The sequence below is a fragment of the Pleurodeles waltl genome, chromosome 4_2 (genome assembly GCF_031143425.1).
Source record: "Pleurodeles waltl isolate 20211129_DDA chromosome 4_2, aPleWal1.hap1.20221129, whole genome shotgun sequence".
NCBI classification, from domain to species: domain Eukaryota; kingdom Metazoa; phylum Chordata; class Amphibia; order Caudata; family Salamandridae; genus Pleurodeles; species Pleurodeles waltl.
The window spans coordinates 125,111,176-125,136,830 of NC_090443.1; the positions used below are offsets into that span (position 1 = coordinate 125,111,176).

Here is a 25,655-nt window from a genome sequence, read left to right on the forward strand (position 1 = left end):
GCGTCCCATGTTCCCTTCCAGCCAGAAAGAGTCTCCTAATGAGTGTTTTTGTAGAAACTTTAATGCCCAAACTGGTCGTTCTAAATGGGGGTGACAAGATCTAGTTAAGGTTCTCCTCACTTTTGGAAGACGTCATGTGTCGCCTTGGTATGTGAATACCACACATGATCTGCCAGATGCTGTCTGTTCAGTTCATTCACAATCAGGGACCCTCCAAGTAGTTCGCAAGAAGAAAAACATTCTAATACTACAACTACATCCGGAGGCGCAGAGTCTTCCGACGCAGAACCCAACTCCACCTGGTTTGTAGCAGTACCATATGGCAGTGATGTCAATGAGAACCTGCACCGGCCTCCCCTTGGTGGATGACAGGAAAGCCTTCAGAACCAGATGAATGGCCCACAGCTCTGGCTGATTGATATGGAGCCGGCACTCGGGATGAGACCTGAGTCCCCTGAACTTCACCTGCCCCAGATGGCTTCCTCAGCCCAGAAGAGACGTGTTCCTCACAACGGTCATATCCGGGTGGGGGACGGAGAGATGTTTACTGCTGGTCCACCTGTGTTTGAGGAGCCACCACTGCATATCTCAAGCTGTCTCCTCTGAGACCTGGATAACATTGATCAGGTTGCCTTGATGCTGGCCACTGGAACTTCTGAGCCATTGGAACTTCATGAGGTGGCATGTGCCACCTAATATAGCTTAAGAGGAGGATGCAGGATGCTAAAATGCAAGAAGCCTCAGAACTTTCCACCATTATGATCCAGGATTGAGCTTGATACACCTGGATCATCACCCAAATGTCACGGGCTTGTTACAGCAGGGGGAAAGCCCTCAACCCCAACATGTCTAGGTTTGCTCTAATGAATGGAAGCCTCTGCAAAGGAGTCAGGTGGGACTTTGGGCCATTGATAGTGAACCCTAACAATGTTAAGACGTTCGCTGTCATCAGAAGGTGATTAATGTCAGAAGCCTTCGTTCAACAACCAGGCGACAAGGTAGGAGCTCTGAAGATGGGCAGCAACAGCCATCATCACTTTTGGAAACACCCAGTGGGTGGTGGTATGGCTTAATAGAAGCAGGGCAAACTGAAAACTCCTGGCCCATCTTGAATTGCAGATAACATCTATGGGACTGTAGGATGTATATGGGAAAATACACATCCTGCAAGACCAAGGACACAATCCAGTCAACCGGATCCAGACAGGAACTACGCCAGAGTGAGCATTTTGTATTGGTCCTTTTGCAGGAAGGCATTCAGGGGCTGGAGTTCCTGGACAGACCTGAGTCCCTTTTGGCAACAAGGAAATAGTGTGAGTAAGATGCTTATCTTGTTTCTGAGTGTGGAACCTTCTCAATGGCACCTTTTAAGAGCAACAGCTGCACCTCTTGTGACAGAAATCTGCTCTGGTGTGGAAGGTTTAATTGAATGGGCAGAATGAAAAGGTACAGCATAGCCATTTTGAAGGATTTGCAGGACTCCTCTGTCTGATGTGATGGTTGATCAAGCTTTAAGGAAGTGCTTAATCCTGCCCTCCACTGGTTGGGCATATACTACTCAGGGCAAACTAAATTGGTTTAATGGTAACTGGAACAGGGGAAGATGAATTGAGGACTAATGCCCTAATTGGCCTGCACAATACCTTCCAGGCTCATCCCCATGGCTTCTAAAGGACTGGGACTCCTACCGTGCAGGATGGGAGGGCTGTCTCAGTCTATATGTCAGCCCTCTTGAATAGCAACTGAATTTTCTGAATTGATTCAGGAACTATATAGAATGGATTGACAGTTCCAAGGAGTATGCCATAGCTATATTGTCCTTACAGTACCCCAGTGTAATAATTCTCACCAAAAAGGTAGGACCCATCAAAGGATATATCCGTGAAGGAGGCTTGTACATCACCATAAGTCTGTGGAATGCATCATCGCACTAGACAGACTGCCGTCCCCAGGCAATCCATTGCATCAACACAATAGCTGATGACCTTTTTGACTGTATCCTGTCCACATGAATCCTCTGAGCCGAAAAAGACCTAATGTCTTTCGGGCTTCTTAGGCCATGTTCGTAGGTCATGTGTGTAAGGAACGAGCAGACAAACAGCATTTGAAGATCTCAGTGCTAGACTGGCAGAGATAAACATGCACATGCCCAATGCCTCAATCCTTTTGGATTCTCTGAACGAAGTAGTAGTTAGAAATGCATTAGGATTCACCTTACTGGTCAAGGCCTGCATAAGGCTCTCTGGGGTGGGGTGCTTGGTGAAAAAATCGCAGGTGGTTGTCCATGGCATCTGACCACCTGTTTATTCAGATGAAGACTAGAACAAGGCTTTGAGCTGTTTCCTATCAAAGTATCCAGGAGGCAGGAGAGTCATGAACCCCCCTAATTGTAGTAGCTTGAGCTGGGAGTGAGTGCCACATTGCAGTGTATGTAACATAACATATTTTAAATTAAATAGTTTATGGCTCCTTTTACTTGATTGGAGACACTAGTCTCCTAACAGAAACTCATAAATACCATCGGAAACAAACTATATAATGGACCTGTTGGGTAGGGGAACAAATGGAAATTCAGAAAATAAAAGGAAAAGAAGGAAGGTGGGGTGTGCAGAAGCCTAGATGCAGAGGTGGGTGGGTGGGTGGATGGATGGATGGATGGATCTAGAGAAGGGTGAATGGAGAGATAGATGGATGGGGAGAAGTCAGTGGATAGAGTCCTCTTGGTTAGCCCTATTTAATTAAGGAAATTTAGATCTTGTGTTACCACTAGTGGATTTAGAAAGTGTCTCAGCCATGATTGTTGTCTCTCCCAAAGTAGTATCTGATGCTTTTAGGCAGGTCCCTGGTGTCTTGGGGGTGGAGGGGGGGACTGCAGTGATACAAATATACAGCATTTTGTACAGAGATGGATGGCAGGAGAGGATGAAGGAGAGAAAGAAAAATTGATAGGATGGAGGATGGAAAAATATATAGAGAAGAATAGATAGAAAGAAGGGTCGGTGGAGAGATGGAGAGAAGGCACAATGAAGAGATGAATGGATGAAGGCCTAAATTATTTTCAGAATTTCCTCTGGAAGTAGCCAAACAAGTGACAGCGTTACTCACTTCACTTATTATTCAGGATATGGCTAACAGATGGGTATTTTATTTTTCTGCCTACTTCCTTACCCTGATGACATCATTAGAGGGAAGAAAGGGCTTGGAAGGAGCTGGCCCAGACTGTAGGGTCTCTGTTAGGACATTTGTTCTTGTTTCACTGGAGGGTAGCTGTAATTCTAGTGCCTCAGCTGCCCTCCAGACCACTGCTGCAAATGAGGTACTCTCTTCCGCAGATTACCCAAATGGTGAGTCAAGTGCGAGGACATTATTTCCAAACTATGATAATGATGTCATAATTTGCTAAATTCCACATTACTCATTCATCATCCACTTATCGTTTGGTGCATATTTTACCAAGGTCTCCTAATTTGTGTAGTGGAACCACGGGGATGTGGCATGGGGGTCAGAGGGGTTCTTTCTCGGCAATATCTTCACCTCAAAAAGTTGTCAATAGAAAGGGCTTAGAACTTAAGCTATGATTCTTAGAAGACTAATGCTCCTAGGATGCCTGACCAACATCACGAGCACAAAATATTGACAGTGTGTCAGACGTATTGTTTATTCAATTAATATTGATTAGATTAATTTACTGAGGCCAATCACCAAAAATTTATATAAGCAACACATACACATTCAGTGAAATAACTCACTAACTTAAAAGAAAATTCAGAGTAAACAAATACTACTTATAAATAAAAGAACAGCTTAAAATAGCTAATGTTACTTGTAGAACAACTTAGAGTAGACAATCTTCATATAACAGCTTTGAATCTTGCAAGGCTTAGAGTTTCTTTTTACTGGCCAAGTCCCAGTTCCTCCTGAAAACTAGAGGCAGATGTAACTGGCATGATTATCTCTAGTGTAATTACTTGTAATTACCGCAATATTACTTTAAATTATTCATAATTCTTACTGCAAAATGCAGCCTCACGTCTAAAAAGGGCCCTGAAGGTGCATTTTTGTGCTAACAAAATAGCACTAAATGTTACAGAACACAAATAGCTGACATCAGCAGCGCTCACTCTCTCTTAGTTCATTGTTCCTGTGCTCCTGCAGTATTATTTTTCTGCCCAAATTGCCCTGAATTTCTCAAGTTCGCGTAATTGTGTAATTTCTCACCACAAGTGTAATGCATAATTTCTAAAATTACTCCTATTACTTCGGCATAATTAAAATTTCTCCCAGACCTACTGAAAACTCGATCAAATTATGCACTTTTAAACCTTCAAACCCAGCTACTCTGTTCTACACACCACTGTCAAAAGCAAGCTATAGCAAATCGATCCAACACCCTTCCAGTTGCTTCATCTATTGGCAGTGGTTGTAACTTCTGGATCTGAGTCTATTGAGCCAAAGCGGCTGGCAAGGTCAGACTGGGCTATAGGTCAATCAGGCAGTGCTTAATGGGCCACTCCAACAGGTTAGTCTGTCAGCCGTTTTTTGGCCATTCGTGGGCCTGTTGTGCGGTCTGCTGGGCTGTTTTTTTTACTGTTATTTTCTCTTATAATAACGCAAACATTGTCTGCGGCAAAATTAAATCCATGCAGTATTTAATAACTTGAAAAATACTTATACAGCATGTCTTTACAAGTTCAAAACTGCCCCAATTTGCAAACATGGCCACTTTTCTGTCTATCTAGTTCACTTACAGGGCTTTTATTTTGATGCTATGGCCCTTTTTCTGTCCCAACCGACCCTTCCTGCTGGTCTAGGGCCCCATCTTACAGCATTTGAGAGTGTGTGTGTGTCCACTGGGCCATTGCTTCATAAGCATTTAGAGGCAAGGGCTTGATCTGTCAAAGAGTCAGGCTTGGATAAAGAGAAGAAAATGTAAGCTCTGTACACAAGAAAAGTTATTTTGGAAAGTGTACATCCTTCCAAAGTTTAGCTAAAAAAACAAACTGAGTTGTGCGTGGGTGACTTAGATTCTCTCTTCTTTCAGTTTGTTGTTTTTTCCCCCTCTGCTTCCAGTCAGCAAAGTGCAATTGAACATTTGTACAAAGCCTGATCTGAAGCCGATCTGAACCTGAACCCCTGCGGAAGTAAAACTGCTATGCACCCACGTTAATGTATCACACAAATACATAATTGGCCCAATTAATGATCGAGAATATTGCTTACCTTTGCCATAGCTGGATATTTATTTACTGCACTTTCCATTTCTGTGCTCCGTGGGCGGGGAGCTTGTGGTAGGGACGGTGTCGCCTACGCAAAGTGGCAAATGTATTCATGAGGCAGGATTATTGTACTGTACTGAAGGCATACCTACTTAACAGCAGCGGGTACATTTGGTCTATTATCTGCCGAAAAATAATCAGATCAGAAAGGATTAGCTCTTTTGTCTAACCTCCACCTGCGTATGGTCTAAGGGCGCCGACGATCGGAGCAGAGGTCATTAATTAGTATAAAAGTCTATCAAAATTAAACAAGAAAGTTCCGACAAAGTGTTTGCTTCTAACTTTTGAATTGTTGCCTTCTTTGTATCACAGTTATATGGCACTCAGATACAGATTTTGAGTGCGGTTGTAAGGTGTTAATTGACTAATAAAACAAGAATGTTTTCCCACTTTTTTAGGTCGAGCGCGTCCTGTTGTAATCTATCTGTGGGCTATTAACCAGACCCACCGCATGCCCATCACTATCACTCGTTCATGGGCTAGCCTTTCAAAAATCCTTTGTTATGATAAATGCTTTACGTTTGTCCCACCTTGAGGCAGTTTTGTTACCGTCTTGGCCATCGACCCTGATACATGGATAATTGCACGTTTGCGATAGTTTGACTGCGAGCGAACTTATTTTTCCTTTTTTGTCTGTCCTTCGCTCTCAGCTCATGGCGGCCGTGGCATTTTGAATCGGCTTGCTTATGTCAACTGTTTTACTTTTCATTTTCAATTTAAGTGGCAAGAAAAGTCCAGTTAGGAATTTACAACCTTAACATTACTAACTCGAGCAAACGTGAGACCCATTGCATTGCAAATGCTTGTTTTGCCTTTGTGATCCTAATCTGCCAGAAAATAATATTTTAAGAATGGAAAGCACAGCATCTGCTTTAAAAGACAGTAGGTGCAGCTTTTGAAGTCCATGTCGGATGTTCGGGACCCAACTAAGACAATCAAGTTTATCACACACCTCGTAGCAGTTTCTGGGTTCCTTACGAGTAAACTTCATTACACAATCTTCTAGACTTTCCTAGCATTCCTAACAGAATGATGCAAGAGCTTGTGTCTGGATCCTTTGAAACCACCTCTATCCACCTTGCCATTTATATTTGTAATAATTTATTTTAATATATCGCCTGAAAAATGCTCAACCTCCTTCTATCTTCCTGAAAAATCATTGCAGCGAGTCAATTTGAGAGGGGTGGAGGGGAAACTAAGGCTGTGAAAATAACTTGTACAAACAGGACTCAGTGCAATACAGATTATCTTTAAATACTTCAGGCCTTGGGACCTCTTCCTTTGTCAAACCCCTTTCAGAAGGCTATAGGGCATGCAGGGGCTACTGGGCCAGCTATGGGAGTTGAGGCCTCTTACTCCTGATATACTGGGGCCAAGACTACTATGGATTCTGAGTAACCGGGCCAAGGACCTCTTTTGCACTTGACTCCGAGGTCTGAGCAGTCCAAGGCTCCTTTATTGGGGGAGGTGGGGATACAGGGTAGTTAACAAAGATTCACATCTCAAAATGCTCTTAGCAGGAACAAATCATTGTCCAGCCAAATGCAAATTTTTATGAAAATAAGAATTTTATTTCTACCTATACCCACACAAACTAACAATATAACTTTCACAAACAATCAGTCAATTTCCCTTGAGAATGGGCTCTAGTTTTTGCCTGTCCCACTTTCCTCTCGCTAGCGAAAGTGGTTATTCCGTATTTACTATTGGTAACATCCAGGGTATGCCCTACTAGAAGTCTGAGTTTTAAGAGTCAGCTTTGACCCTGTTAAAGCCAACAGTGTTCTAGTTCCTCAGCACTACTAGCAGGAAGCTCCCCTGGGGCCGAGAGGCCTAAACCTAGCCTTACCCATACTGGCAGGTGTAAAGCATTCAAAGTTCCTGAGTACGCCCTGTCTGCTGACGTGGCAGCAGCTGCAGCGCAGTTCATGTAAGGTGGCCACATGTGGCCCAGGTGGCTGCAGTCAGCGGGTGTAGAGTCTCGGACTTGTGGTTGTGCTCCTGAAGCAACCAGAGGCTTTCAGGACCTGCTTACTTCTTTGGAGTCAGTGTTTATATAGCTCCTGATGCGGGGTGGTTATGACGATCGTTTCCTCGGTCCCTCTAGTGGGTAACAGTGCTCCCAAGACTTCCTCATTTCTCCAGAAGGGCAGAACAAGTCACAGTCCTTGGTGCTGGCACTGACCACCTCTAGAATACAGGGTCACAGCAACACACAGTCCGTAAGCTTTGGCCCGATCAGCATGGTAATACTTCCATGGTGGCCGTTCCTAGGATACAAAGTTGCCACTTCAGTACTGCACTGGTCTAAGGCCCCTTTACACACTGCAGTAGTTCTCCTGCAGCTCCTCCTGGCTCATGGGGTTGCTTCTTTACTTCTGCACAGGCTACGGCCTCTTTCTGCGTGGCAGCCTTTTCCCGGCGGCCTCTCCTGGCATATGGAGTCGCCGTGTCGCTACAATGCATTGACTCCAGCCCCATCAGCGGCCTTCTCCTGACATATGGAAGTCACCCACTTCGTCCTGTACAAGGACAACAACCCGATCGGTGCAGAAGCCATCTCCTCACACTTCGCATAGGGAGTCCACTCAATAGAGCGCCCCACAGAACTTCGTCCCTCAAATGCTATCCTCTTCCTCACAGGGCACACTGGTCTGGACATGCGGGCAGGCGCTGGTGCTCAAGGCTCCATGGCAGGTAGTATTGGATTCCTGGGGTAATCACCTGTAGGGGGCTGGCCCAGTGTGTGGTGGACACCTATGGTGTTACAGCTTATACTGGTTCCAGGTAACCCTTATTAAATAGTGTTACAGTGTCTAGGTAGCTAAGGATCTGTAGTGGTAGCTGTGGTGAGCAGCCACGACTTATCTAGGAGATTGCAATACCACAGTAGTCACACAGTAACTTATCACACATGAAATGAACCACAGTGTTGCAATAATAAAGGTACTTTATTACAGGGACACCAAACTAGATTACTCGAGGTAAACCCCCTTTTTTAGGAGATGAGTACACACAAAATATACAAAGGTAAGTATTGGGAAATAGCAAAAAAATAGAAAGGGCCCTATCAGGGGACAAACTAAATACTAAAAAAGTGGAATGTGAAAATGGTTCCCCCCACCAGAGGATATGGAGTAGTTAGGCAAGGGCCGGGAGACAGTCGAACCACAAGAGGTAAGTATCTAGAAGCTCCCCAGCGTCCATGAGAGAAGAGGTAAGTTACCTGGTGTAGGAAAGTACCATCTTGCCTGGCATGTTACCCCCATTTTTCACTGTATATATGTTGTTTTAGTTGTATGTGTCACTGGGACCCTGGTAACCCAGGGCCCCAGTGCTCATAAGTGTGCCTGAATGTGTTACCTGTGTAGTGACTAACTGTCTCACTGAGGCTCTGCTAATCAGAACCTCAGTGGTTATGCTCTCTCATTTCTTTCCAAATTGTCACTGACAGGCTAGTGACCATTTTTACCAATTTACATTGGCTTACTGGAACACCCTTATAATTCCCTAGTATATGGTACTGAGGTACCCAGGGTATTGGGGTTCCAGGAGATCCCTATGGGCTGCAGCATTTCTTTTGCCACCCATAGGGAGCTCTGACAATTCTTACACAGGCCTGCCACTGCAGCCTGAGTGAAATAACGTCCACGTTATTTTACAGCCATTTTACACTGCACTTAAGTAACTTATAAGTCACCTATATGTCTAACCTTTACCTGGTAAAGGTTGGGTGCAAAGTTACTTAGTGTGAGGGCACCCTGGCACTAGCCAAGGTGCCCCCACATTGTTCAGAGCCAATTCCCTGAACTTTGTGAGTGCGGGGACACCATTACACGCGTGCACTACATATAGGTCACTACCTATATGTAGCTTCACCATGGTAACTCCGAATATGGCCATGTAACATGTCTATGATCATGGAATTGCCCCCTCTATACCATCCTGGCATAGTTGGTACAATTCCATGATCCCAGTGGTCTGTAGCACAGACCCTGGTACTGCCAGACTGCCCTTCCTGGGGTTTCACTGCAGCTGCTGCTGCTGCCAACCCCTCAGACAGGCAGCTGCCCTCCTGGGGTCCAGCCAGGCCTGGCCCAGGATGGCAGAACAAAGAACTTCCTCTGAGAGAGGGTGTGACACCCTCTCCCTTTGGAAAATGGTGTGGAGGCAGGGGAGGAGTAGCCTCCCCCAGCCTCTGGAAATGCTTTGTTGGGCACAGATGTGCCCAATTCTGCATAAGCCAGTCTACACCGGTTCAGGGACCCCTTAGCCCCTGCTCTGGCGCGAAACTGGACAAAGGAAAGGGGAGTGACCACTCCCCTGACCTGCACCTCCCTGGGAGGTGTCCAGAGCTCCTCCAGTGTGCTCCAGACCTCTGCCATCTTGGAAACAGAGGTGCTGCTGGCACACTGGACTGCTCTGAGTGGCCAGTGCCACCAGGTGACGTCAGAGACTCCTGCTGATAGGCTCCTTCAGGTGTTAGTAGCCTTTCCTCTCTCCTAGGTAGCCAAACCCTCTTTTCTGGCTATTTAGGGTCTCTGTCTCTGGGGAAACTGTAGATAACGAATGCATGAGCTCAGCCGAGTTCCTCTGCATCTCCCTCTTCACCTTCTGATAAGGAATCGACCGCTGACCGCGCTGGAAGCCTGCAAACCTGCAACATAGTAGCAAAGACGACTACTGCAACTCTGTAACGCTGATCCTGCCGCCTTCTCGACTGTTTTCCTGCTTGTGCAGGCTGTGGGGGTAGCCTGCCTCCTCTCTGCACCAGAAGCTCCGAAGAAATCCCTCGTGGGTCGACGGAATCTTCCCCCTGCAACCGCAGGCACCAAAAAGCTGCATTACCGGTCCCTTGGGTCTCCTCTCAGCACGACGAGCGAGGTCCCTCGAATCCAGCGACGCTGTCCAAGTGACCCCCACAGTCCAGTGACTCTTCAGCCCAAGTTTGGTGGAGGTAAGTCCTTGCCTCAACTCGCTGGGCTGCATTGCTGGGAACCGCGACTTTGCAGCTACTCCGGCCCCTGTGCACTTCCGGCGGAAATCCTTCGTGCACAGCCAAGCCTGGGTCCACGGCACTCTAACCTGCATTGCACGACTTTCTAAGTTGGTCTCCGGCGACGTGGGACTCCTTTGTGCAACTTCGGCGAGCACCGTTTCACGCATCCTCGTAGTGCCTGTTTCTGGCACTTCTCCGGGTGCTACCTGCTTCAGTGAGGGCTCTTTGTCTTGCTCGACGTCCCCTCTCTCTGCAGGTCCAATTTGCGACCTCCTGGTCCCTCCTGGGCCCCAGCAGCGTCCAAAAACGCCAAACGCACGATTTGCGTGCAGCAAGGCTTGTTGGCGTCCTTCCGGCGGGAAAACACTTCTGCACGACTCTCCAAGGCGAGAGGGATCCGTCCACCAAAGGGGAAGTCTCTAGCCCTTTTCGTTCCTGCAGAAACCTCAGCTTCTTCTGTCCAGTCGAAGCTTCTTTGCACCCGCAGCTGGCATTTCCTGGGCATCTGCCCATCTCCGACTTGCTTGTGACTTTTGGACTTGGTCCCCTTGTTCCACAGGTACCCTAGATTGGAAATCCACAGTTGTTGCATTGCTGGTTTGTGTCTTTCCTGCATTATTCCTCTAACACGACTACTTTGTCCTTAGGGGAACTTTAGTGCACTTTGCACTCACTTTTCAGGGTCTTGGGGAGGGTTATTTTTCTAACTCTCACTATTTTCTAATAGTCCCAGCGACCCTCTACAAGGTCACATAGGTTTGGGGTCCATTCGTGGTTCGCATTCCACTTTTGGAGTATATGGTTTGTGTTGCCCCTATCCCTATGTTTCCCCATTGCATCCTATTGTAACTATACATTGTTTGCACTGTTTTCTAAGACTATACTGCATATTTTTGCTATTGTGTATATATATCTTGTGTATATTTCCTATCCTCTCACTGAGGGTACACTCTAAGATACTTTGGCATATTGTCATAAAAATAAAGTACCTTTATTTTTAGTATAACTGTGTATTGTGTTTTCTTATGATATTGTGCATATGACACTAAGTGGTACTGTAGTAGCTTCACACGTCTCCTAGTTCAGCCTAAGCTGCTCTGCTAAGCTACCATTATCTATCAGCCTAAGCTGCTAGACACCCTATACACTAATAAGGGATAACTGGGCCTGGTGCAAGGTGCAAGTACCCCTTGGTACTCACTACAAGCCAGTCCAGCCTCCTACACCTGGTCGTTCCATAGGCTTACAAGGGGACTTGTAAATGGAATATTGCAAAAGCCGGGACCAGGCTGGAGGAAACCAACAGTGGATTCTGGATGAAGAAGACCTGCAAAAGAAGTGGACAGAGTCCAGTCCACCCAGGAGTGTTCAGGTGGGGCAGGACGCAATGCCCACCCTTCTGTTGGTAAAGATCGGCGTCAGTGGTGATGGATGAAGTCCAACTGCGGGGCCAGGAGCTGCAGAGAAGTCCCTGAAGTCACGTAGGAGCTGTCCCTTGTCGGTCGCCGGATTGCAGACGGGTCACTGGGCGTGAGGACCACAACAAGCACAAGCAAATGCAACTGGAGCTGTTTAAGATTTGCAGAGCTGACGAGGACTTACAAGGTCATGGGCCTTGGAGGGGAGTCCAGGCTGATCCTGAGAAGACAGGAGAGCCAGTAGAAGCAGTCAGAGCCCCCACAAGCAACCCACTGGCAGCAGGCACAGCAAGTCGCAGTGAGGTCCAGTCAGCACACCTGAAGAGGAGTTCCACCTCGCTGGAGCAGCAGAGAGGAGACTGTCCTTACAGAGGTGGAATGGTGGGGGCCAGGGCTACTTGGAGCCGGAAGATCCCTTGGAGCTGTACTCAACAAGCCTTGGTTGCTGCAAAAGTCGCAGTGCACAGGGGTTCTGTCTTGGAGGAAGAGGCAAGGGCTCACGGTCTCCCAAGTTGGACCGAAGGCAAAGAGGTCCCAGAGGGCCCCTTAGAACCACCACCTATGATGGAGAATCTTCGCAAGTCCAGAGGACAGCAGGTCCCAACAGCAGGACATCGTTGCCTTAGATGCCTGCTCATGCAGGGGAGTGACTCCTTCACACCAAGGGAGATTCCTTTTTGATTCTTTGGTGCAGCTGAAGTCTTGCTGACCCCAGAGGATGCACATCCGTGGGAATGTTGCAGTTTTCTGACAGGAGCTGGGGAAACAATGTTACAAGGAGAGGTGGTGTCAGGCTTTGCAGTCTTGTTCGGTTCCTGTGGAGTCCAGCAGTGGTTCCTGTGGCTGGAGCAGAAGAGGTCTTTGCGGAGGAGTCCTGATGGAATCTTGCACAATGAATCTGGGGACCCACCCGCAAGGGAGTCCCTAAATAGCCCAAAATGAGTCTTGGTCACTCTCTGAGGTGACCACCTATCAGAGGAGGTTACTGACGTCAACTACCTAACCTGACTAGCCAGGTGCTCCCAGGGGCCTCTACACATCTTTTTTTCCAAAATGACAGAATCAAGTGGCCACCTGGAGGAGCTGTGGGCACCACCCCCAGATTGGTGATGGACAGGGGAGTAGCCACTCCGATTTCCTTTGCGCAGTTTCGCACTAGAGCAGGGACCGGGGGTTCCTTGACTGGTGCAAGCCAGATTATGCAAGGAGGGCACTAAATCAGTCAAAGCAGTCTGGTGGGGTGGGGAGGCTACTCATCCCCAGCCCAGTAACACCTATTTCCAAGGGAGAGGAGGTTGTATCCCCTCTCCCACAGGAAATTCCTTGTTCTGCCTTCCCCTGCTTGAGCTGGTCAAGCAGCAGGAGGGTAGTATCCTGTCTGAGGGGCTGAAGCAGCATGGGCTACCCACAGACCTTGAAAGACTCATAGGAGCAGTACTGGGGGTCCTCTAAGGATCCACCAGAATGCATGGAAGCATGCCACCAATACTGGCATCAGTATTGGGGTATGATTGCAACATGTTTGATACCAAACATGCCTAGGTTCGGAGTTACCATTATGTAGCTGGGCCAGAGGTAGTGACCTGTGGCCAGTAAATAGCTAAAATGGATTCCCTGCATTTCCGAAGTCCAGGGGATTAGAACTGGAGTTCGTAGGGGCACCTCTGCTCATTCAGGGGTGCCCACACACAGGGACCTGCCCCCTGCCCTTTGGGCATGAAGGGCCTACCATAGGGGTGACTTAAGTTGACCTGGTGTAGTGACCAGCAGTGAAAGGGTGCATGCACTTTTTCACATAGGCTGCAAATGGCAGACCTGCAGACACAGTTTGCATGGGCTCCATGGGTGGCACATTACAAGTTGCAACTCATGGGGAACCCCTGGTGTACCAATGCCCTGGGTACCTAGGTACCCTATAATAAGGTCTTACAGGGATACATTAGTATGCCAATTGTGGGGTGTAAGAGGGACTATATTTGGAGGAGAGAGCACAATCACTGGGGTCCTGTTTAAGAGGATCCCAGTGAAAACAGTCTAAGCACACTGACATCAGACAAAAAGCGGGGGTAATCATGTCAGAAAGAGGGGGCTTTCCTACATCACCCCTCACCCAGCAGGGAGACTAGCAGGCCTTGGTCCCCAGTCCTGGTCATAGGCAGGCAGAAGTCTTGAAAAGCTTCCTCTCCTCACACAGCCTATGTGGCTGCTTGGTTGATGACAATCTTTGGGGCCTCATCCTCCTCTTCTTATAGTCTATCTCCAGACACCAAGTGTGACTTAGGGTGTGAGTTCTTGGAGTTTTATGCTGGGGTTCTGGTCCTTTTGAAGTGACCATTCCTCTGCGCCCTCTTCCTCTTGAAGAGCAGTCTGTCACAGCAGGAGCGTCTCCAAAACATAAGCCATGGGAGTGCCTAGAGTTCACAATGGGATGTCATTCACAGTTATATGTGCATGAAACGGTTAGCCCACGGCCCCCAGCTCTACCCTTTATGATTCTCACTGAATCAAAAAGCACCCTTTGAATTGTACAGGGGAGGCCTGGTCCTCTTCTGCCCACTGTATCCCACCCAGCTTACAGGACATGCAACAATACACAAACCTGTCTAGGGAGATCATTTCACTATGCAGGCCTGGGTCCCCCAAAATGGAACCCAGGGTCCTCTAGCTATTGTACCATTCACAGGCACACATGTATACAGCGTACACACACTGCAAATTATTGTATCCTTCCTGTACTGTACCGCTCACATGCACACATACACCCGGCACTTGTATTTAACATTAACACACTGCCCAGCACTGTATCCTTTATGTATTGTACCACTCACAGACGCACATACATCCGGCAAAGACATTTGTCATGCACGCACTGTACCCTTCATGTATTGTACCACTCACAGCCGCACATAAACCCAGCACATGCTTTTATCCTGCAAGCACTGCACCACACTACATCCTTCAGGTACCACTCATAGGCACATGTACATCCAGCATGTGCATACATCATTCATGCACTGCTCAGTACTTGCACCCTTCCGAAGCAATCATACACCCAGCACAGATAAACCAGTCTGCGCTTCACAGCTCTTCACACCAAACAAATATAAGCCAAGGGTAAGTTAAGCACACAGCAGCACAGCTTTAAAAGTGAATGAGCCCCTAAGCCTAACTTTAGTGACCCAGATAAAAAGGACCTGCTCACTCCTACTGATCACTACATGGTATGCTGCCACTCGTGCTGCGTAGCTCTTGGTAAAGGCAGTAGCCTTCCACCACTATGAGGGTAGCACTTTGAGTGCCCCTTCTGGTCCAACAAGACAGCAGTCTTTGAAATAGGCCTATGTCATGACACATACCCTTGATCTGTGTTTGCCTTTGACAACAAAAATCAGCATTAGAGATTCACACATCAGTAGAGTCAGGCACTCAGGACAGGGGTGCATGTGCTACCATGCAGAGGACGTTGCTGCCCCAACACCCCTCTTCTTTGTCTCAGTTCTAATCGTAGAAGCACTAAGCCACGAAACAATATGGCAGGACACCTTTGTCTGCAACACCCAGCAGTTATTCCCAATAAAACAGAACCTGCACCCAAGACGTGTTGAATAAAAGTACTGATGAAGCCCAGATACGGCCTTACAAATATTCTTCAAAGATACCCCTCAGCTTTCTGTGAAGCTGACAACCCCTTAAATAGCCCTGGATCTCAGAAGGATGATGCCCCCATCCTGAGGGTATTGTAGAGAAATTGTGCACCAAATTCTGAGTCAGTGTGGGGGACATTGGTGTTAACCAATGGGATGCCACAACATCACAAATAGCAAGCCCAGTACCCCAAAACCCTCTGAAGAAGGGAGTTCCTAGTTATTGAGAAATCATAAACTGTCCAAAAGATACCAATCGAAGTCTACTGATGATATAAAGCTGTGACTCAGTCTTTCTTTGAACCCATTCTCAATTCCTCACATATACTTTACAGTCATGCATTAGAGATTTTTGTTTTGCCAAGAGGCATTTCTGGCTTGCAACGACCCCCAGAGAGCTAGACTGAGGCGGTCATTCTGACCGCGGCGGTCGGCGGTCGCCGCCCGCCAAGCGGTTCCCGCCGAAAGACCGCACCGCGGTCAAAAGACTGCGGCGGTCATTCCGGCTTTCCCGCTGGGCCGGCGGGCGACCGCCAGAAGACCGCCGGCCGGCCCGGCGGGACAGCCCCTTCAACAATGAAGCCGGCTCGGAATGGAGCCGGCGGAGTTGAAGGGGTGCGACGGGTGCAGTGGCACCCGTCGCGATTTTCACTGTCTGCTAAGCAGACAGTGAAAATCTTTGTGGGGCCCTGTTAGGGGGCCCCTGCACTGCCCATGCCAGTGTCATGGGCAGTGCAGGGGCCCCCAGGGGCCCCACGGCACCCGTTCCCGCCATCCTGGTTCCGGCGGTGGACACCGCCAGAAACAGGCTGGCGGTAAGGGGGTTGGAATCCCCATGGCGGTGCTGCAAGCAGCGCCGCCATGGCGGGTTTCCTGGGCCAGCGGGAACCTGGCGGGAAACCGCCGGCTCCCCTTTTCCGACCACGGCTTTACCGCTGCGGTCAGAATCGCCAAGGAAGCACCGCCAGCCTGTTGGCGGTGCTTCCGCCGCACTCCGCCATGGCGGTCATGGACCGCCAAGGTCAGAATGACCGCCTGAGTCTTTCCCTGTTGACTGGAATCTGTGTTTGCTTTTCAGTTGTACAACAGAACTGTCCTCTGAAGAATGTGAGAGGAGTACATTATAGTAAAGGATTCTGCCAGCTACCTCCGGTTCCAGTTGTTTCTTCCCCAATGGTTCTGAAGGATGAAGGAGTCCAGAATATACCTATACATCAGAAACTGGCACCCAGTGTGATGGCAGATGGAAGGTAAAGGTCTATTTCCTTGCACAGATGGTCCAGGAAAGCTATCAGCCCATCACCTTCCATACTTGTGTGTAAGAGAAGGTGCCTGTTAAGCAACTGCCTTAAAGGCCAGAGGTCACCATTGCTAAAGGTGTTGCATCAATAGTATGAGATGTAATCAGGGAACTACTACAATCACTCCTGCCATCGATCACTGTAATATGACCATTCTTGGACCGAAGCTTGGGACATATGATCAGGAACCTCCAGCTGTTACTGAAGTTTTTCTTTCATGTCCTGCAAAAACACTTTTCCTATCAACATGTGGATGAGCTTGTCTTTGGACATCAATGTCTAGGTTGGAAGGAGATGAGATATTTCTCGATTAAAACCCAAACCAGGTTCTTGTAGCATGGAGTACAATGTCCACACCGTTTTCTTCCACTTTCTTGAGAATAACCATAACCCCTGGATCAACCTTTATTCATCTGCAGTGCAGGCAACTCACTACTAGAACTTTAGTAAAATTGTATAGTGGGGATTCCATCCCAAAGAGAAACAACCAAAATTGAATTGAAAACACTGGTGCTTGCTTAAAATGTAAGTGCTGTTAGGGGTGAGGAAGGGAACCTACAAACATCTATCCTGCAGGTTCACTGCAGCCAGATAATACTTATAACTCACTAAGAAGTCAGTTCACTGCCTGGCTGTAATTTTCAATTAACAGAAAACCACAAGTAGTTATTTTTCTTCTTCAAAACCATCACTCATTGTTGGTCTCCAGAAGGCTTGCAAATAAGAAACAGATGGTGAAAAAAATCCTCCCAGTCCTGCAGGGGGAAAATCAGACCAGGATGTTCATTTTCTTTTGTAGCAGGTCCTCCACTCTGTTAACAAGGGCCAATCATTCTTCTCCATTTCTGGCATATTTACTAGAATGTGTCCCAGAGTTCAGGATTGGTTCTGAATGCCAATTGAATAACAACTTCTGACCATGGCCAGCCTCCACACTTCTGTTAGAAGCAGGCTAGGTCTCCACTATGTGTTGTAACAAACACCCTAGGCATGTACTTCCTGTTTAAAAAGAGACTCTGCAGTTTCTTTCTTAGTACTAGATGTTGCTCCTACCTCTTCCTGTAACATGAAATTCCTGACTGTATTTGTAAGGGAGATCAAAGTTCTGATCATTCAAGCCCTGCTTCATGATGATCCCGAAGAGCTTTTTGAAGGGAAATTGAAGCAGTTGGCTCATCTGTGTGTGCCTCGGCCTTTGAAGAATGAAACTGTAGGTGTGTAGGGGCAGAGACATATGAATATGAATCTGTTGCTGATGCAGATGCCATCCCCATCATTTTCAGAAGGTCCTGGATCACTCTTCAAGCTTCATAATATTTGGAAGCCTTTAATCAGGGATTGAGCTTCATAGGCTCTACATGTTCCTTCTCTGAAAAGCACTACAGCATATTATTTCTTAACTGCACCACCCTTCTATTTTCTCAGCAGAATCCACCCATTAAGCTTTTGCTTCTGCAATTAACTGACCAATAAGATACAAAACCATGGAATCCATCTTCACCCTGGCTGGGAAGGCAGTCTCAAATATGTCTCGCTTCTACAGCTTCGGAATTAACACTGTCCATCCACCCTTTTCCACATCTATAGATACTTGTAGGAACATTTTACCCTATAACTTCTTTGGCTGCCAAGTGCAATACAAATTTATAACCACTCAACCAATAGATTATCATTAATGTCATGGTTTTAGGAAACTCAAATCCAAAAAGAATTTTACCAATGGATTTTTACATTCTGCCCCCCCCCCCATTCACACAGCTAGATATCTCAGCCAGTTGAGTGACCTGAATCTATTCACAAGAGACAGGGGCAGTGCGGTCATGACCCCGGCGGCCCTATTATGCGTTCACCGCTGGGCCAGTGGGCGTAAATAGCGTTTCCGTACACCCGCTGTGCGATGAACAGGGTCTTTACATTGACTCCTAATGGAGCCGGTGGCAATGTGGCTGTGCAGCAGCACCCATCGCGCATTCCCCTGCCCGTAATTCAGGCAGTGGAATTGGCGATGGGGCTGTACATTGGGGCCCCCGCACTGCCCATGCCCAGTGTATGGGCAGTGCAGGGGCCCCAAGGGTCACCCATTCTGCCAGCCTTTCCCTGCCGGTGTAAACTGCCATGAAATGGCTGGCAGAAGGGGACTCATAATTCCCAGGGTGACGCTGCATCCAGCACCACCCTGGAGGATTACAAACACCGAGGACGCCAGTCTGCTGGCTGGCGGCAGCCTGTGGTGGTGGCATTTCGACTTTGGCCTATGGTCATAGTACGGCAGGCGTACTCCCACTACCTTGGCGGTACGCCTGCCACCGTGAGTCTGGCAGTCTCAGGTCTGCCAGACTTATAATGAGGGCCAGAGTGTTTATTCCCATGCTCAGCACCATGACACCAGGATCAACAGGCTGCCAAGTCCTGAGCAAGTTTTTCTTGTATGGCAGTGGGAGGTGCAACATAAAGAGGATATATGAGGGAAAGTGCACAGGCTTAATGAAGGAAGAGTTGCAGTGTATCCACTTTCAGGAGTGGTGCTTAGAACAACAATGGATTTTTTTTTAGGGTTGATGGAAAAGACGTGCAATGGCAGTAGTTGCAATGTTAGTTTATTTCCACAAAGTAGCATCTTCGAAGAGGATTAGCCTTAACTGGCCACTCCAATTTCTGCTTTGAAGTTCTCAGTCTAGAAGTAGGTGACATGGAATGACACATACACACCTCCATTGAGCTAACTCTATAAGACACCATGCTGCAGCTAATATCTGTAGATACAACTCATCCCCACAATGTGAGTGCACCCCACAGCCCTGTCCTAGAAAACGGGTCTTGCTCACCCATGAGTGAGATAAACACCCCAGCCCATGAAATACTAAAAACGCCTGTGTAGAAGTTCAGTATCAAGAATAAACAAATATAATAGATGTAGATGATTGAGGAGTTGAAGCCTCTGTTGGCACAGAGAAGGGACTGCCTAAAAAGGCCTTAAGTACAAAGTGTTATAGCGGTTGCAAACCCTCAGATTAGCCAGTCCTGAGGTTTTTTGATCACGGAACACCTTTTGTAATGTACTAAACCCAATTAATGATTCAGAAAAGTTTTTCTAAATGTTTTGATGTGTTAAGTATGCTTTAAGGAATCACTATTCAGAAGGGGTGCGCTCAGTAAGTCCCTTCAAAATAACAGTTTCCTAATGTATGTATTAATATTTTGCAACAAAAATCCGATTCCAAAACATGAATAATTGACCATTAATTCAGAATTGATGGTAAGCCTTTCTCAAACGGGAAAGGGTATCCAGGAGAACTATTTCCCTTTGAGAAATGCAACAAAACATTTTCAGGAATAGGCAGTGGCCCATGCAACCACTACATACTACTAAAAAAGGATTGTCGAAATGTTCATCCGTTTTTTTAAACGTATCCCGTTCTCCTTTTAAGGCTACATTTTTAAAAAATGCTTTATTTAGAAGCATTCATAGGCAACGTTGTCTGCTGATCCCAGCAGTGCCCCATGCCTGTCACTCAGGCCAATCATAGAAGGCAGTAATTTGCGACCTGCCTCATGCATATCAATGAGGTAGGTCGAATTGTGACCCACTACAGTTCGGACCACAAAATTCCTTTCCATTTGCAAAAAGTTGGTGCGCAATTTGCAACCACTTTTTTGGGAATGGAAAATGTGTACACAAGCCCTAAAGTTTATATGTATACAATATATAGGACATTAAGTGATCAGGACAGTGAGGAGGAATAGGGAGCATGGGGTAATGTATTGTTCCACATAATTCTGGACGTGTGTAATCATCAGCATAACTACATTCTTTAATATCTGGCATTTTACCCTAAGATTCGTTTTTACTTTCAGAATTTCTAACATGTTTCACTGAACAGATGAATCCAATAAGATGCAGGAACTGTTTTGTTTGTTTAGTTATCTATCAATGCGAGTCCAAGCCACGTTGGGGAAGATACTAGAAAGTACCCAGCAGCAACATAAAGTCAAGCCAAAGCTCAACTACTTAACTACACTCTTTTATAACTTTCCTGTGCGGACTGTTGCCTACCAAATGTTCTTTTTTTTTTCTGCCAATTTGGAAGTACTGCAGCATATTTCTGCCAACTTTGTCTGGACAGGTGTTTGTTTTTTCCTTAGTTTTCCTGTCCACGTACATGATCTGTGTGCCAAGTTCATGCCACCCAGACTTTGCCCTAAGGAGTGAGTTCTGTAGGTGTCTGACAACCACGTGCTTCTGTAAACAAAAATTACATATTAACCTCTTTTCATTTGTCTGCAGAGCTTCTTGCTGAAACGGAGTGGCAATTCTCTGAATAAGGAGTGGAAGAAGAAGTATGTCACACTGTCGAGTAACGGTGTTCTATTTTACCACCCTAGCATTAACGTAAGTTCACGGTTATGTTTGCATTCCAAAAAGCAATATATTCCAGAAGGAGCTGCCACAATTTGCTGGTAGAACCTGAGTATTGGCCAAACCCTAGAACCTATTGTCCAATTACAAGTCTGCTGGAGTGGTATCCTCTGCCCAACTGAAATTACTGAATATGGGAACACCTGGCCACATTTTACAGGGTGGGTTCTGCAGCTAGTAAACCCACCTGGACTCCACCAAGGGTGCGTGGGCCCTGGCCTCATCTCGTCCTTTCCTTCATTAGGGCGGGAAGATGGAAAGCTCCCTCCATTTACTGGAGAGCCTTCCTTGACATCTGATACTCAGTATGCCCTACAACCGCCCTGCAACCTGGACTGGCCTTCCCACTGCCATGTATCACCTGCTCAGGCGTGGAACCTTTGGACAGCTACAGCCTTTAGAAGCCAGTCATCCACTGAGAAAAAGCATTTTACTGATAAACAGTCCAGCTCTACAAAAACAAAGGCGTGCTTTCTAAACACTGCAGCATACTTCTTAGCATTGGCAAATACATCAGATGGTTTGAACTGAGAATATCCAATTTCATTTTTGTATTGTAAGGAACAGTGTACCACCATCAAGTATGTTTAAGGACATTGTAAGCTAGACCAGAGATGACTTCCAGTACATATCAATACATGGCCTATAACATTCATGTAATGTAGCATATTCTGATTACTCTTTGTTATGTATGACTTTCAAATAGAGTCTCAATCGTTTATAGCAGACTCTACATCTGGTAACTCACTGCTATGATGTGGCAACAGTTGATAACCAAACTCGTTACCACTGTTGCTACATCATGAAGGCCTTCCAGACCAGGCTGAGGGGGCACTCTGAGAGCCTCTCATCACAGCGCTGCTTGTCTGCTTTGACTGAAAGCAGAACGCACTGCTGCAGGTAAGGTATTTATATTTCATATTTGGTTAGGGAGGATAGGATATGTTATGTATGGCTCCTCCATTATTTGTAGCAGTTGAAAGCAGGGGAAGACGATTTGGGGGCCATAATAACTTAAAACTATAGATGGGTGAAAAATCAATTACGTGGATGTTTTTCACCTCGGGGTTCTGACTGACATCATAGACAGCTCGAGTTTGCTCTTGTTGCCTATTTGATGTTACTCAGAATTCCTTAGTGAAAAACATCCCCATAATTCACTGTTATCCATCTATAATTGTACATATTATGAAGGAGCATGTTAAGAAGGATGAGGTAAGCATTTGCCAATTAGAATCAATTTATGTGTGATATTTTTGTATCAAGTCAACCTACAGAGTTTTTCAAACACAGCAAGTAAAAATGTGAAAAAAGTTATAAAGTTACTGGTATTGAGATGAATTTTGAAACGACATTTGAGACCATGCAACACAAAGGGTTACTTTTCAGGATCATAAAATGGAAATTGATTGGCAATGCAAGCAGATCGAAAACTGATGGAAAGGGGAAATTTAGACGGTAGTAACCATAGGCAGTTTCGGAGTGGTCTGTGGTGTGCAGCAGAGTTTCTCAATATGCAGTAGTCGGTCGAGTAAATTTTAAAATATTGAGGAATGCTTTAGAGATGAACATAAAGACCAAAGTGTTTTTTTGTGGATGACAGAAAATAGAGTGGGTTGGTCCATAATGTGCAGGACATCGGAGATGTCTATATAGAGAAAGGTGAATATGAGTGCACATTTTGTAGGTGCAGGGGACCCCTAAAACTCTACACCTAAAGTTTTACTTCAACTGCACACCCACAGGTTGATGGATCGGATATGGTGTTTAACCTTAATTTCATGAGACAATGTGTCCCAGGGTTTCAAGCACCTGCTAGCACGTGAAAATACAGTCAATGAAGATACCCCCCCCCCTCAATAATTGAATTCTAGATCAGTGGAATACATTTTAAAATGTATTACTAAATTCAGAAAGGTGTGGTATAGAGATCATAAATGCAAAAAACAGTGCCATAAAAGCTCTCAATGACAAGGCATACAGAATAAAGTGCAGAATCAAAAACAAATTCTCAATTCCAAGTGAGCAGCAAAATCAGTAGAGAAACAGACAGCATTCTTAGCAGCATTCAGGAAAGCTGTGGATCACCCCTAAAGTCAGGGGCTTATATACTCTATTCTCACATATTAAATATTGGTGTAGCAGAAGTGTTATATTCTCAGAAAATCAGAGCAAACATTATATTATCTTAGTACCTAAACATCCCACTAGATGAATATTGATCAATCAATCAATCAAGAGATTTATAAAGCGCGCTACTCACCCATCAGGGTCTCAAGGCGCTGGGGTGGGGGGAACTACTGATCGAATAGCCATGTTTTGAGGCATTTCCTGAATGTCAGGAGGTCCTGGGTCAGGCGTAGGTGGAGCGGTAGGGAGTTCCAGGTCTTGCCGGCTAGAGAAGGATCTTCCTTCGGTAGTGGTGCGGCGGATGCGGGGAACGGAGGCGAGGGCGAGGCTGGCAGAGCGGAGATGGCGGGTGGGAGTGTGGAAGGTGAGTCTGTCGTTGAGGTAGGCTGGACATGTGTTGTGAAGGGCTTTGTGTGCGTGGGTGAGGAGTTTGAAGGTGATCCTCTTCATTACATGTAGCCAGTGTAGGTCTCTGAGGTGGGCTGAGATGTGGTCGCGGCGTGGGACGTCAAGAATGAGGTGGGCGGATGCGTTTTGGATTCGTTGCATTTTCATTCGGAGTTTGGCCGTAGTTCCCGCATAGAGTGCGTTCCGTAGTCTAATCAGCTGCTGACAAGAGCCTGAGTGACTGTTTTTCTGGTTTCTACGGAAATCCATTTGAAAATCTTGCGGAGCATGCGAAGGGTGTTGTAGCAGGAAGAGGAGATTGCGTTGACCTGCTGAGTCATGCTGAGTACTGAGTCCAGGATGAATCCTAGGTTGCGTGGTTGAGTGGTGGGTGTGGGTGCCTAGGGAGGTAGGCCACTAGGAGTCGTTCCAAGCTGAGAGGTCGGTGCAGAAGATGAGGATCTCTGTTTTGTCAGTGTTTAACTTGAGGCGGCTTGATTCCATCCAGTTGGCGATGGCATGAAGTCCATTGTGGAAGTTGTTTTTTGCGGTTGTAGGGTCTTTCGTGAGGGAGAGGATCAGCTGGGTGCCGTCTGCGTAGGATACTATGTTGATGTGATGGATTTGTGCAATGTTGGAGAGTGGGGCCATGTAGACGTTGAAGAGCATTGCCCACTCTCTGCTAATGTCATCTGTAGAAGGCAGGACAAAGTAGTTTAACCTGTTAGGCGCGCCCACACACCCTCCCTGGTGCGGGTCACGACCAGTGGCCGACACCAGGAAGGGTATCAATAAATCCTCGGGTGCGTCGCACCTGAGGATTTTTTTTTTTTTTTAAACCCCCCCCGGGAGACACGGAAGCTTCCGTGTCTCCCCCCGCCCCCCCACCCGCCCCTTTGTGACGTCAGCGCGCCTCGCGGCGCGCTGACGTTGCAAAGGTGTTTTCCCCATCAAAGCAGGAAGCAGCCTTGCGGCCGCTTCCTGCTTTGATGGGGAAAACGGCCTTTCTCACGTTCGGGAAGGCCTCGTAAGAAAGGGGAGTGTCTCCCCTTTCTTACGAGGCCTTCCTGAAAGTGTTTCCTGGCCCCCGATCGCAGCACAGCTGCGATCGGGGGCCAGGAAACACTTTCAGGAAGGCCTCGTAAGAAAGGGGAGACACTCCCCTTTCTTACGAGGCCTTCCTGAAAGTGTTTCCTGGCCCCCCGGTCGCAGCTGTGCTGCGATCGGGGGCCAGAAACAGTTTGAGAAGGCCTCGTAAGAAAGGGGGAGAGTCTCCCCTTTCTTACGAGGCCTTCTCAAAGTGTTTCCTGGCCCCCGATCGCAGCACAGCTGCGATCGGGGGCCAGGAAACACCACTAGACGCCAGGGATTTCACTTTGGGGGGGCGGCCCCCTCGGAAAACGGGCCGCCCCCCCCCCCCGGGGGCATAATTAATAAAAAAAAAAAAGGTAGGTGCCCCCGGGATTGTTTTTTTTTTTTTTTTAAATAATTAAAAAAAATAAAAAAATGACAGGGGGTCGCCCGTGGGCAGGGTGACCCCCTGTGGGGGCAATTTTTTTTTTAGATGTTGTAGGGTTTCCCTGGGGGCCATTTTGGCCCCCAAGGAAACCATACAACAACTAAAAAAAATAGATCTATATATAGATCTATATTTATATATCTATGTAGATAGATATATCTATGTACATGGATATATCTATAGATATATCTATGTACATAGATATATATATATATATATAGAGGTAGATCTATATATACCAAAGAGATTTATAAAGTGTGCTACTCACCTGTGAGGGTCTCAAGGCGCTTGGGGGGGGGGGGCGGGGGGAGGGAAAGGGGCTGGGAGGTTCACTGTTCGAAAAGCCAGGTTTTGAGACCCTTCCTGAAAAGAAGTAGGTTTGGGGTCTTGCGAAGGTGGGTTGTGAGGGCGTTCCAGGTTTTGGGTGCAAGGTAGGAGAAGGATCTGCCCCCGGTGGTGGTGTGTTTGATGCGGGGGACAGAGGCGAGAGAGAGGTCAGCTGAGCGGACGTTTCGTGTGGGGGTGTGGAAGGTGACTCTCGTTGAGGTAGGCAGGGCCTGTGTT

At 46.9% G+C, this 25,655-nt stretch overlaps 1 protein-coding gene across 2 annotated transcripts in view; it reads left to right on the forward strand.

The window, feature by feature from the left end:
- Window positions 1–25,655, forward strand: part of AGAP2 (ArfGAP with GTPase domain, ankyrin repeat and PH domain 2) — a 488,971-nt gene that overhangs the window by 339,809 nt on the left and 123,507 nt on the right. For both annotated transcript variants that reach the window (XM_069230930.1, XM_069230931.1), the window contains exon 10: window positions 20,924–21,028. In XM_069230930.1, coding sequence (XP_069087031.1) covers window positions 20,924–21,028 — 105 coding nt within the window. The remainder of the gene's footprint in view (window positions 1–20,923; window positions 21,029–25,655) is intronic.